The 14,105-nt window shown below is 53.1% G+C and overlaps 1 protein-coding gene across 1 annotated transcript; it reads right to left on the bottom strand.

Annotated features, from left to right (window-relative positions):
• Positions 1-19: 19 nt before the first annotated feature.
• TTC16 (tetratricopeptide repeat domain 16) lies at positions 20-14,058 on the bottom strand. Its single transcript, XM_041725194.1, has 14 exons — positions 13,768-14,058; positions 12,561-12,733; positions 12,135-12,225; positions 11,832-11,975; positions 10,738-10,838; positions 10,517-10,646; positions 8,463-8,677; positions 7,161-7,405; positions 6,659-6,800; positions 3,796-3,961; positions 3,102-3,244; positions 2,776-2,941; positions 1,215-1,302; positions 20-846 (listed from the first exon to the last, which is right to left on the bottom strand). Exons 1-14 carry the CDS (start codon positions 13,840-13,842, stop codon positions 20-22), a joined length of 2,706 nt encoding a protein of 901 aa, XP_041581128.1. The 5' UTR covers positions 13,843-14,058.
• Positions 14,059-14,105: the final 47 nt, after the last annotated feature.

Genomic DNA, 14,105 nt, shown 5'->3' with positions numbered 1-14,105 from the left:
TGGGGTTCTGGCTCAGGCCCTATGTGGTCTGGGGTTTTCTGAGTTTGGAACTCAGTCCCCAGGTGACCTCAGTCTTGCTCGAACCCGGACTTGTGTTTTGGCTCCAGCTCTGGGCAGCCTTGGTCTTGCTAGGCCCCTGGGATTGGTCCTGAGTGTTCTCTGTATTGCTGGGGCTCCAACTTGGATCATAGAAATCCTTGGTCTTGCTGGAACTTCGGATCAATCCCCTGCTCCAGCCGTGGGTGGCAGCCTTACTGGGTCGCCAGCTCTGGCCATGGGAAGCCTTGATCTTTCTGAACCTCTGCCTTGAGCCCTGAGTAACATTGGTCTTGTTAGGCTTTTGTCTTGGGCCTTGGGTGGCTTCAGTCTGGCTGGGATTTCGGCTCTGGCCCTGGGTGGCTTCAGTTTTGCTGGGCCTTTGTCTGTGGCCCTGGATAGCTTCGGTCTTGCCAGGCCTCTGGCTCTGGCCCTGGGCCACTTCGATCTTGCTGGGCCTCCTGCTCTGGCCCTGGGCCACTTCAATCTTGCTGGGCCTCCGGCTCTGGCCCTGGGCAGCTTCGGTCTTGCTGGGCGTCCGGCTCTGGCCCTGGGCAGCTTCGGTCTTGCTGGGCCTCCGGCTCTGGCCCTGGGCAGTTTCAATCTTGTGGGGCCTCCAGTTCTGGCCCTGGGTGGCCTTGGTTTTTCTGGAGCTGTGGCTCAAGCTTGAGTCTTCCCTGTTCTCCAACAGGTCTGAGGACTGAGTCTTCAGCAGTGAGGAATCAGAGGATGTCACAGCAGTGGCTGAGGTGATCTTGTACTCCTGGCAGATAGCAGACATCTCTGTGTCTGAGGTGGACATGGTCCTGACTGGGAAAGATGTGCCAAGAGCATCCGTTAGGCTGCCCTCCCTAGACAGCTCCAGGAAAAGGATGTGTAGGCCTTACCCTTGCCTCCCAGAGGCTTTGCATGGCCAAGGAGAAGGCCTGCCAGATGAGGCCAACCTAACCTTTCTCGGCAACCCGAGCCCGACAGGTGGGCCGGGGTTGTAGGGTAAGTGGGAGATACTGAAGGCTCACCCATGCCCCATTCAAAGTGAGGATTCTTATTCCTGCTTTATAATCGCAGAGCTATAAAGTAGCAGAGCCCAAATGGACAAGCAGGCTAAGGAGTCTCTGATCTTTACCTACTCTGCTGCTTTGGCTTACTCAGGCCTGGAAGGAGCATTGGGGACTTACAGCCCAAGCTGGAGCCTGAAGAGGTCTGGTCAAGGTAGCTGTCAGACAGGGACCTCACCCTGCTGGGTGTGGGCTCCGGCTTCTCCTCCTAGGGCAGAAGACAGGTAGGGCAGTTATAGGATATAGGAGGCCCCAGGCCAGTGGCTCAGCTCTGGAAGGAAGATCAGCAGCTTAGAGCTGCTCCAGGGGCCCCAGTTAGGGCTGGGCTGCATGTGGAGAGGCCAAAGACTGGATAGAAAGGGCAGTGGTCAGACTAGACTGGCAGGGTACTGTGAGAAAGCCAGTATTGGAGAGGCTGCTTGGGCCTCGGTTTTGCCATCTGCAAAATGCAAATTAGTTTCAGTGTGGGAGAGGCCTCTGAAAAATGTAAAGTGCCCTACCATGGGGAATGGCTAATGAAGAACTGCAGAGCTCTTTATGCTTACCATGCCCATCAATTTCATCTTCCCACGTATCTGGGAGGGAACTACTACTTTTACCATTTCATGGCCCAGAAACCAAGGCTCCAGGAGCCTAAGCAGTCTGCCCACGACACTCAGCTAAGAAGCAGAGGAGCAGAGCTTGAATCCAAGCCTGTGGACTCCACAGCCAGCCTCTTAGCTGCTGGATGCCTCTGGCCCACTCACACCTGCTGGCAGTGGGGAGCGTGGGGAAGCAGGGAGGGGGTGGGAAGAGCTCTAGCACCCAGCAGATGCCAGTTCCACATCTTCCTGAGGGAGGGAGCTCACAATGACTTCAGGAGGTACACAGATCAAAGTTTTGTATGTTTGTGTTCCATTGTGAGCTAGAGAACTGTAGCACTAGCCTTTTCCGGTTATGGCAAGGGAGGCTGGTCTTCCATTGACTTCATTTTCAGTTTCCTTTGAACACAAATGTACTTGCTGTCCATCAGCGGTTGAGTGGACAGATCGTGGGACTTTCACAGGATGGACTTCTCCACAAAGGTGAGAACGAGCCGTCAACTTAGATGCACCTCACAAACATGCTTAATGAAGGGAGTCTGAGACAAGCAGGTACACCCTATATGTCCACTGATGTGAGGGACAGGGGACAGGCAGGTTCATTTGTGGTGTTAGGAATCAGGACCACCTTGGAGGTGCACTGGGCTAAGGAAAAGACCTAGCGGGGGGCATGATGGGGCTTCTGGGGGAGCTGGGAGTTTGTTCTTTCTATAGGTAATGGTGTCATGGGTGTATTCAGTTTGTGAAAATTCATCAGTTCACTCATTGATGACATGTGTACTTTTCTGTATTTACATGACATTCCATAAAAAGAATTAAGAAAATCCTGGCACAAATGGCCGGTGCACACAGAATTTATGAAGCTGAGTGTGGCAAGGTGTGGGGAGGCCTCGCTGTGAGGGGCCCACATCCTTGTGCCCTAACTCAGGGGTACCCTTTATTGGTACCATCCCCATCTCATGGCAAAAGGACCCCAGCCCCAGTCACATGGCTGAGTGGTGGCAGAACCAGGCCTGGATGCCAGCCTCTGGCCAGTCTGCATCCCTCAGCCCTGGCTTGGGGTATACTCTACCCCAAATCCCAGTGTGTGGCCCACTCACCTCTTCCTCCTCCTGGGCGGCCTCAGCTTCTTGGTTTGGACCTTCTGGCTTTCCTTTCTGGGTCTGGGTAGTGGCCTGGAGCTCCTCAGAGGTCCCAAAGGCAGGCTTCCACCAGAACTGCAGTGCCCGAGCCTTCTGGCGCGCTCGTTCCCGCTCCCTGAGCTGCCTGCCAAGCCATGGCCCCAGAGTGCTGAGTAAGCCCCCCTGACTCAGTGCACCATCCCCAGCATCTGGAGAATGGCTTGAGGAGGAAGCAGGGGCAGGAGGAACCTTGATGCCCAACCATTTCCCACTCCTGGCCTGCAACCCCTGCTTGAGGAACTTGCCCCACGATGCCTTGAGGGATGCCAGCCTGCAGGCTGCTTTCCAACACCCGATCCAACTGCAGCCTGGCCAGGTGGGCCACCTGGCTGCTGAGCACTTCTTCCACCGACATGCCCGGGAAGAGGTTGGTCATCAGTGGGAGCAGCTGCCAGAGAAGAACCAGGTGTGGGCCAGCACACGGAGCAGACGGGTGTGGGGCTCCCCTGACCTCGCAGAGCCCTTCTCAGGGCTCACAGGGGAAGGGTTTACAAATTATTGACTTTAGAGTGCCAGACCAGCTTGCCCCAGAACTGGGAGGAGCCTGTGTGGAGGTCTACCCGGAGAGGGTGCTCGGACATGGCCAACCCCCAGTGCTGGAGCCAGCAGGGCAGGTCTGACCTCTAAGCCTGTGCCAGGAAGAGGTGGGTGGGCCAAGGGTACTGACTTCTCTGAGCCCTCTGCTCTTCACGTACAAAATGGCGGGGGGTGGGGGCCATGGGGAGGTGTGATAATGTTACCGGTCTCTGGTGTTGGAAGAGCAGTAAACAGAACACACGTTGAAGTGGCTAGAACAGTATCTGGCACCATGTAAGTGCCTGGCATCTGCAGCTGTTAGTTTTGCTAGGAAACCAGACTTCTTTTAGGAACAGGGAGAATCTTGAGGTGACCAAGGGTATTGACTCTGGAGCCTGTCCTCCTGGCCCAGCAGGAACCTACCTTGGGTTGCTTGGGGTTGAGAAGCAGGATGGTGGCAACATCCAGGCGGGCCCCCAAAATGTTCTGCAGGAGCTGCCGGCTCCTGGCACGGTGCAGGTAGTACTGGGCTCTCTTGGGGTTGTGCTGGATAGCCATTGAGAAGTGGCTCTCTGCCTTATGGAACTGCCTGCAGGACACAGTGCCCCATGGGCTGTTGTGAGCTGGGCCCCAAGGAGGGAAATGGGAATCCTGGGCCCCACCGGGGAATGTAGGGGAGATTAGGATGGTCTCTGCTCCCCTTACCTCCACCATCCCCTCTGCTATTTTTCTATCAGCTATACTCTTAACAGCCCCAACACTTAAATGCTAGTATAAGACCCCAGTATAAGTGAATTAAAAAAAATTTTTTTTTAAGGTTTATTTATTTATTCATGAGAGAGAGTGAGAGAGGCAGAGACATAGGCAGAGGGAGAAGCAGGCTCCCTGTAGGGAGCCCGATGCAGAACTGATTCAGGATCCCAGAGCCACCCAGGCGTCCCTAACTGAATGTTTTCAACATCATGGAGTAAGGAGGACCTTTCTGAGAATGTCACAAACCCAGCAGCTAAAAATGAGAATTCATTTGACTATGATTGAATCCCAAGTTACTGAGTAGCAAAACTGCCACAAAGAAAACAATAAATAGGGATGCCTGAGTGGCTCAGCCGTTGAGTGTCTGCCTTTAGCTCAGGGTGTGATCCTGAAATTCTGGGATCCAGGCCCACATCAGGCTTCCTATGAGGAGTCTGCTTCTCCCTCTCCCTCTGCCTGTGTCTCTGCCTTCTGTGTCTCTCATGAATAAGTTCTTAAAAATAAATAAATAAAAAGAAAAGGATTAAATAGGAGAAATAAAATTTCCTACAGAAGGCAGACAATAAGCTAATTTTCCTAGCCTACAAAGAACTCTTCTAACAAGAAGACCGTTAAAACTTGTATTAAAACAATACAAGTTAAAAAAAAAAAAAAAACAATACAAGTTTTAACGGGCAATTTATTTTTTAAAAAATCTTAGTTATTTAAGTAGGCTCTAAGCCCAATGTGGGGCTCGAATTTGCAACCTCGAGATCAAGAGCCATGTTCTCTACTGATTGTGCCAGTGGCATGCCCCTTCATGAGCAATTTAACAGCAAAATGGGCAAAAGGTTTGAGCCAGCCATTATGAACCCCCACACACGAAAAAGATTCTGGATTGCACTACCAATTTAAACATGGGACATGGGATCCCTGGGTGGCGCAGCGGTTTGGCGCCTGTCTTTGGCCCAGGGCGCGATCCTGGAGACCCGGGATCGAATCCCACGTCAGGCTCCCGGTGCATGGAGCCTGCTTCTCCCTCTGCCTGTATCTCTGCCTCTCTCTCTCTCTCTGTGTGACTATCATAAATAAATTAAAAAAAAATTTATAAACATGGGACATGAATCAATTGTGAGAGAGCATTTTTTGTCTACTAGATTAGCAGAGTTGAAATTAGTCTTAACGCCCTGCAGTATGGAGCTTTCAGGAAACCAAGATTCTCCTTTCCTAGGGGAAGTTTACAGTGGCTCACTGTTTGTGGAGAACAGTCAGATATTATGTTTTAAAGTGTTAAATGGGGATCCCTGGGTGGCGCAGCAGTTTGGCGCCTGCCTTTGGCCCAGGGCGCGATCCTGGAGATCCGGGATCAAATCCTGGAGATCCGGGATCGAATCCCACGTCGGGCTCCCGGTGCATGGAGCCTGCTTCTCCCTCTGCCTGTGTCTCTGCCTGTGTCTCTGGCTCTGTCTCTCCTTCTATCTCTCAAGAATAAAAAAAAAATCTTAAAAAAAAAAAATAAAGTGTTAAATGTTCAGGGCGGGGGCACTTGGGTATCTCAGTGGTTGAGTGCCTTCAGCTCAGGGCATGATCCTGGGGTCCAGGAATCGAGTCCTGCACTGGGCTCCCCGCAGGAAGCCTGCTTCTCCCTCTGCCTATGTCTGCCTCCCTCTGTGTGTCTCTCACACATACATAAAATATAAAAAATCTTTAAAAAAATAAATGTTTGGAGTGACTGGGTGGTTCAGTTAGTTAGGTGTCTGCCTTCCAGTCAGGTCATGACCCCAGGGTCCTGCAATTAAGCCCTACATCGGGCTTCCTGCTTGGCAGAGAGCCTGCCTCAGCCTCTCCCTCTCCCTCTGCTATTCCCCCTGATTGTTCACTCTCTCTCTCTCTGTCAAATAAATAAAATTTTAAAATGTTTTAAAAAATGTTAAATGTTTACACCCTTTAACAATACTTTAGCTTCTAGCAATCTAATATCGCATTAGTGTAATGCGTGAAAATGTATGTCCTATGTGCTCATTACATTATTTATAATCAAAAACAGAAAACAGCCCAAATACTCATCAGTGGAGGGTTGTCTAAAGAAATGCATTGTGGTACTTGATAGAATGGAATACTAGGCAAATAATAAAAGAGAATGAGGTCATCATATATATAATGACATTGGAAATAAAAAAGCAAGTCAAAAAACAGCATGATGTCACTTTTGTAAAATGATAATAAGTGTTAATATATGTATAGGAAACAATCTGGAGGGATCCTTACCAAACCGATGGAGGGGTTGGTGATGGGAGACAGATATTAGAAGAAACGTTCCGTGTTCTAAGTTATACATTACGGAACACTTAAGTTTATTATAAAAAGCACAATTGTCATAACAATATTCAGGAAAAAAGTGAAGAATTTTTCACAAATACTTGAAAACCAAAACCATTATTTAGGAGGCAGACCTGGGAGAGCAGAAGATGTTGACCTAGGGATCCCAGCAGCCCCATGCCAGGCCCAGCCCTGCCCGCAGCCCTGCCCCGGGGACCACCCTGAGCTCGTGCACCTGCTCCTCTGCTCGCAGAAACCCATCTTCTCCTGCAGTAGGCCCATGCGCAGGTTGGCCCCCTCGTCCTGCGGGCTCAGCGCCAGCGCCTGCTGGTAGTCTGCCTCCGCAAAGGTCAGGTTGCCCAGCTGGAAGAAGCAATCTGGGGGATGGGGACAGACGTGGAGGCTGAGTGGGCCCCCAACCCCAGTGCCCAGGAGCCCCAGCCTGGCTTGCTCCAGCTCCCAGAGGGATCTTGAGACTGGTGGCTGTGAACTTCTGAAATCCTGGGTGGTGGAGGGCGTCTACCAAGGTTTTCCGTGCCCTAGGGCCCATTTCCCCAGCCGCCGGATTCTGAGCATTTTGAAGAGACTGTAGCCAGTCAGTCTTAAGACAACACTTTGCAGTGTGTGTCCCCAGGGCCCTGAGGTTCTTCCCCTCCTCCTGCCTCCCCCCTCCCCTCCCTCTGGGGCCTCAAGTGCCCAGCCCAGGCCTTAGTGGGTCAGGGGCAGCCCCCACTCACCACCACGATTGATGTAGAGGCCCTTCTCCTGCTGCTCGTCCTTGAGGGCTTTGTTGAGCAGCAGCACACCCTCCTGGTAGGCACCCTGGAGGTAGCAGTGCACTGCAAAGTCATTGTAGGCCAGCAGCAGCTGCCGCTGAGCCTGCTGCACCTCTCCCTCCTGGCTTGCACTCATCATGTCCAATGCCTTTAGGAAGTCCTCCACAGCGCTATCAAACTCCTGGAGCCGGCGGTAGATAGTGCCCCTGTGGGAAGGGACATGAAGGCCAAGGCTACCCCATCCACCTGGGCAGCCAGCTGAGATGTTGGCTCCTCTGGGCCTTCCGAATTTGGCAGGTGACAAGAGGGTCCCCTCTTCATGCACTGGTTCGGCTGTGGGGCTGGCTCTGGATTACTACTCGGATAGCCCATTGGTCACTGGTAGTTTTGCTTTACACAAAAATACCTTACATCTTTCTTTTTAGGAAGTCGGTGTGCACCAACCTCTGTGCTAAGGCCTTTCAGTACTGGGGACAGATGTTTTACCCCACTGTTTATGAGAAAACCTAGACTCAGGCAAGTTATTATTATTTTTTTAAATCTTTTCCTTTTTTTTTTAAGATTTTATTTATTTATTCATAGACACAGAGTGAGAGGCAGAGACACAGGCAGAGGGAGAAACAGGATCCATGCAGGGAGCCCGATGTGGGACTCGATCCCAGGTCTTCCAGGATCACACCCCAGGCTGCAGGCATTGCCAAACCGCTGAGCCACTGGGGCTGCCCAGCAGGCAAGTTAAATGGCCCCAAATCCGGGCAGCCCCGGTGGCGCAGCGGCGCCGCCTACAGCCCAGGGCGTGATCCTGGAGACCCTGGATTGAGACCCTGGATTGAGACCCTGGAATGAGACCCTGGATCAAGACCCTGGATTGAGTCCCACATCGGGCTCCCTGCATGGAGCCTGTTTCTCCCTCTGCCTGTGTCTCTGCCTCTCTCTTTCTCTGTCTCTATGAATAAATAAATAAAATCTTTAAAAAAAAATGGCCCCAAATCCCATAGAAGAGCAATGGGTAGATTCAAGCCCAAGCCTCCCAGAGTGAATGCTCAGCAGGCCCAGGGATCCAGGATTCCCAGGTGAACTAAGTGGCTGCCTGGCCCTCCTCTAAGGGCAATAGCAGCTAAGACCTCCCCCTGGCTTTGACCTTAATGGGGAGTAGAGGAGGATTATTAGAGGCTACTTGGGGAAAGTGAGGCCTGGGGCGGCTCATGGCCTCTCCTGAGACCATAGAGCAGGACCCAAGATGGGTACTTCCCCACACAGTACCGGAAGAGGAAAAGGCGAGGGTCCAGAGGGTTGTTCTCGATGGCACAGTTGATGCGCTGCAGAGCATGCTGTAGCTTGCCCTGCACAGCTAGGATCCCAGCATCCTGACGTGCCTGCTGGGCTTGGTCCACCATCATCTGGAGCAACACCTTGGCCTGCGAATGCTTGGGGTCCAACAGCAAGGCACTGTGCAGGTCTCGATAGCAGAGGCTGGGCTGCAGGGGCAGAGGCTAAGCAGAGGCTAAGCTGAGCTCTGCCCTGTGCCATGGTGGGAGCACCCCTCCAGGCCTTTAAGAGCCTCTCTCTGGGCAGGCCTGCACCATGTCACCCATCGTCAATGTCCCTGCATTGCAGTGCCACCTTTTTTGCCTCGTGAAAGAAGCAGGGGGCATTGTGGGAAAATCCCATCCCAGACCCCATCCCTGTTGGTCCCTCTCCAGATGTGACCAGAGGTGAGCCAGGCCAGCCTGGGCTGTTTCTGCTATAGAATGGTGTTGCAGATGCCTCCTCCTTGGAGGACTTCTTTGAAGCTCCAAGGTTGGGGGAGGGTGTGTCCTCCTGACCATGACTGTCATATCCTCCCTAACCTCCCATGCACATGCCCTCCCCCACTCCCCTAACCTTTAAGCCCAAGACAACTCTGACAACAGATGCAGGCCTGGGTACAGCAGAAAACATCCCCAGGCAAATACCTCCCACTGGGTGAGCAAGTCTGTCAGTCAGTCAACAAACAGTTTTAGCAAGCATCCTGTGTCCTGTAGGTTAATGGGCTGGACAGTGGGCAGGGAGAATAGTGTGGACAGCAAGTGTGAGTGGAAGTTACACAGGTGTGAGGGGGAAGATGGTAGAGGCTAGAACAGGGCTTTGGAGTAGGTGGGCTTGGGTTCAAGGGCAACACTGCACCAGAACTGACTGTGTGACCTTGGGCAAGTCACTCAGGCCCTCTGGACCCATTTCTTCATCTGTGAAAAGAGGACAATGGGTTGTATCTCCTCAAATGATTACCTCCTAGTCTTAAAGACAAGCATGACTCAAGGGCTTAGAATGTACTTATGCATCGCAGGGGCTGAGGTGGCAAGAGGGGCCAAACTCCCACAGCCAATGATTACCAATAATTACTAGTCTCCTGCCCTGGAAGGAAACTCTCTCACTGACTCACTTGTGAGGCCCAAAGCCCAGCCCCCAGCATAGGGAGGCTCAATTTCCAGCTTCTCCCAGGATGCGCCATTTGGGACCAAGGTGAACATGCCCACCCCTTGGTCCTCCTGAGTTTCGCAGCTCCTAGGCGCCAGGCCAAGTTCTAGCACCATTGTTCTGGATTCTTCCCTTTTCCTCATGCCCTCCCCCATTGGTCTCTGCTCCTGACTTCCAAAAGAACTGTGGGACTTGCCCCTTTCTGGCCATCCCATGGCCATCCTCCCCTCCACCCTCCTCTCCGGCTGGATGGCAGTCAGGCTCCTGGCCTCCAGACTTACCCCTCCAGGCCAGACTCCCACTGGTAGCCAGACGATCTTTCTAAAGCCTACTGTCCCAAGAAGTACCCTTTTGAGGCTCCTGCTGCCCCCAGGAAGGGGTCAGGGGCCTCCTCGGATCACAGAACCCTGCCTGATACCCTCTCATACCTGCAGTCCCTCCTCTCTTGTGGCCCCAAGTCTCCCTTGTCCCCAAGCTGTTCCTTGTACTGTCTGGCTCCAAGCCCTGACAGTGAGGCAAATAAGGAGAGACAGGAAAGGAGGAGGGAGGACGCCTTATCTAACAGATCCTTGGGCGCCCCCACACCGTGCTGCTTCCCACACTTGTGAAATCATTCTCTGTGTAATCATCTGCTCAAGGACGTCTCCCCTAGGCTCTGAGTTCTACAAGGGCATGGCTGGCACAGGGTTCTCACCTTGTGGCTTCTGGGGGCCGACACAGGCCTGGCACAGAGCTACAACTGAGCGGTAGCAAAACCATGCAAGTGGTCAGCACAGGTCCCCACCCCACGGCCTAGTGGCTTCCACTAATCTCAGGGTTGGCTGTGGGCACCCATACGGGGGGCGGGTCACCCATTCTACCTTCTGTAAGAAGTTGTAGAGCCTGGCCCGGAGGATGAAGACATCAGCATTGGTCATGCCAAGCATCACGTCCTTGGTGACAAGGGAGAGGCAGTCCTGATACCGTTCGAGAGCCAGGAGACAGGCCATGCTGAGGACAGAGGGCAGAGGCACTCTGTCTGTCGAGCGAGAGGGGCAGGAAGGGGCTGCAGAGAGAACCCGGGCATGCAGCCGCCTCTCACCATCGGTAGCGGAAGCTGGCTTTCTCGGGCTGGAGCATGGAGGCCTGCGAGAAGACTTTCAGAGCGTCCGGGAAGGCACATTGCTCGAATAGGCACTGGCCCTGGGGGACACAGGGGGGTGGTTCCTTCTGATTGTGACTCTGGCCCAGCAGCACCCACCAGCTGCAGGGGGCACCCACTGGGGCAGGAGGGGAGAGAGAAACAAAAGATGGAGACAGCTCTATAAGTCTGGGAGAGACTAGGGGACAGAGACATAGAGATGGAGAGAGACAGAGACATGGGGAGACAGTGACAGTGTAGAGATGGAGATACAGAGCAAGGGAGAGACAGCAGAGACAGGATTATACAGCTGGCAAAAGACAGCAATACAGAAACAGAAACAGAGTAACAGAAAATCTTGGACTTTGTTGCTATCTTGTGGTTCAATATTTTTCTTTTGAATTGTAAAGGGAAGTGCTATTACCTTTCCAGCACTTAGAGCCTCCTGATGCTAGTGCCATGATAGCAGCCACCTGCTTCATGTGGCTATGCAAATTTAAGTTTTTTTTTTTTTTTAAGATTTTATTTATTTACTCATGAGAGAGGCAGAGACACAGGCAGAGGGAGAAGCAGGCTCCATGCAGGGAGCCTAATGTGGGACTCGAGCCTGAGACTCCAGGATCACGCCCTGGGCCAAAGGCAGGTGCTAAGCCGCTGAGCCATCCAGGGATCCCCACAAATTTAAGTTAATTAATGAAATAAAATTTTAAAATCAGTTCCTTAGTCACACTTAATATATTTCAAGGGCTCAGCAGTTACCACATTGCTAATGGCTACCAGATTGGACAGTGCAGAGTAGACCACTATCATCACTGCAGAAAGTTCTACTGGGTAATGCTGCAAAACTTTACCAGCCCTGGCGGTAAGCCAACTCTGGAGGTGGGAGAGGTCATGAAAGGGGTGGCAGGTAGCCATTTGCAATACAGGGACAGAAGGTCCCCAGAGAGACAAGAGCTGGTCCCAGGAGCAAGGAAATCCCCCACAGCTGGAGGGAGAGCCAAGAGGCTTGGGTGTGGGGTGGATGTGGTGGGTGGGTCCGTGGCAGCCCCAGGCACCTGCAGGTAAAGGACCAGGGTAAGGCGCTCCAAGTACTTGGTGTTCTCAGGCTGGAAGGAGTAAGCCCTTTGTAGATTCTGGGCGGCCGAGGAGAAGTCACAGAGCTGGATGTAGGCCTCAGCTCGTAAAGCATAGAAGTCTACCTGAGGGAGAACAGACACAGACTGTTGTCCTCTCCCTACAGTCTGCTGAGGCCTGATGCTCAATTACCAGAAGGGACTTGATGGCCCTGAGAGGAGGAGCCTGGCAGGCATGACAGTGAGGGCAAAGTGTTAGCAACCGTCCATGCCCCCCGCCCTCACCAGCTGGGAGTCCAGGTGGAGGGCACGGGAAAAGAACAGCACGGCCATCTCCCAGTCCTCTTGCTCCAAGCACTGCTGGCCTTGGTGGTAGCTGTGGGGGCAGGCGGGGCACAGGCAGAGGGGCTGACCCTGAGTTTGACCAACCCAGGGCATACAGCTGTGGCTGCAGCTGTGGCCATGGGAGTGGGTTGGGAGGAGGAGGGGCTTTGGTGGAGAGACAGGGTAGGGCAGGTAGACAGAGACCCAGGGAGAGGAGCCTGACACTCGGAGCTCATCCAGGGCCGCAGCCTTTCATCTGCTGAGGTAGAAGTGCCCTATTACACAGATGAGTTCACTGAAGCCCTGAGAGGGAGAGTAATTGACCCAAGGCATGTCACTGGCTGTGCAGGATGGGAACCTGGGAGCCTGGACAAGGCAGTCACTCACTACTCCCTGACTTTGAGGGGCACTGTTAATCCCGTGACCTTTGGTTTCACATCATCAAAGTTCTGGAACACCTGGCTGCTCCCAAAGATGCGCTCTATGTTCCCCTTTGGAACTGGAAACACCCATGGCTTTGGGATGTGCTGTGATGGAGACGGGTCAAGCTCCAGAGCATCCTAGAACGAAGGGACAGCAAGCTGGGGCAGGCCTCAGAGATGACCCCTGTGCCTCTTACACACTCTCCCATCCTGTTTTACAGGATGATCCAAGGCTAGAAATGAGGCTGGTAGGAGGCACAATTTGGGTTCTGGTGGCACTTCCAGTCCCATTCTCTTTAGGGATGTTCCAACTTCTGTCTCCAGTCCTATGATCAAGGTCAGGGGCCTGGGTTCTTAAACTCACACTGCACTCTGCTCTCCTCCTGGTCCCCCTCAGCTTCACCTCCATTTCCCAACACCCAAAACTAATGCCTCCAGCTCAGGCGCTGCCCCAAGCCGAGGCCCAGGAGGTCCTGCAGTCCTCTGCATATCCTGTGGGACTCTCATGCCCAGCAGGCCAAATAAAACACCTCACCTGACTTCTGCCCCAGGCTTTCCCACCTTTGGTGAGTCCACCTTTTCAGCCAGCCACCAATCCCTATCAGTCCTCATGTCCTGTCTATCCCACTTTCTAAAGATCTCTTAAGATCTCTTAGATCTGGGGGCGCCTGGGTGGCTCAGTGGTTGAGCGTCTCCCTTTGGCTCAGGGGTGATCCCGGAGTCCTGGGATCGAGTCCCACATCGGGCTCCCTGCATGGAGCCTGCTTCTCCCTCTGCCTGTGTCTCTGCCTCTCTCTCTCTCTTATGAATAAATAAATCTTTAAAAACAATAAAAGAAAAAAAAGAATATCTGTAAAAGTTGTAATGATGTGGGAAACATTTCATGATGACACTATTAAGTATAAAATTGATATAAAAAAACCTGAATATACATAAAAAAAAAAAAAGATCTCTCAGATCCCTCCTCTTCTCTCATCGGCGTGTCTGGGCCAACGCCACCTCTCCGACCTCCCCAACCGCTCACACGTCTCAAGCCCTCAGTTCTCTCTGCACTGCGGCCTGGTACTTTTCCTGAACTGCACAACTTATCCTGCCTCTCCTGGACTTAGAACCAGGAGAAGCCTGCCTGCGAACCCAGCCTCGGTCTCTTCTCCCAGGACCCTCTGCCGCACCTCTCCGGAGTTCGTCATGAATTCCCTTTCCGGGAGGATCTCCCGCGGCCCACTCCCGCCGTTGCTAGGCACCATCTCCAGGACGCTCACAGGCTCCGCCCCTCAGGCCACGCCTCCGGGGCCCGAGGGTTGTTAGAGCCGGAAGGAGGTTAGCAAACTTTATCAGCCGGGGAGGCTGTGGCTACGTCAGGGAGAGGGCTTGCCAGCCTTCCGCAGCGAGGCAGGGCCACAGCAGGGGCCAGAACAAGGCTCCCTCCTCCCATTCCGGAGGTCACACAAAGGCTCCGCGAGTTCACAACAAACCCCACAGGGACGTCGTGAGGCGAGACCGCGGGAGC

The sequence above is a fragment of the Vulpes lagopus genome, chromosome 12 (genome assembly GCF_018345385.1).
Source record: "Vulpes lagopus strain Blue_001 chromosome 12, ASM1834538v1, whole genome shotgun sequence".
NCBI lineage: Eukaryota > Metazoa > Chordata > Mammalia > Carnivora > Canidae > Vulpes > Vulpes lagopus.
Note: the sequence above shows the minus strand (reverse complement) of the source record. Positions and strands in the feature narration are given on the sequence as shown.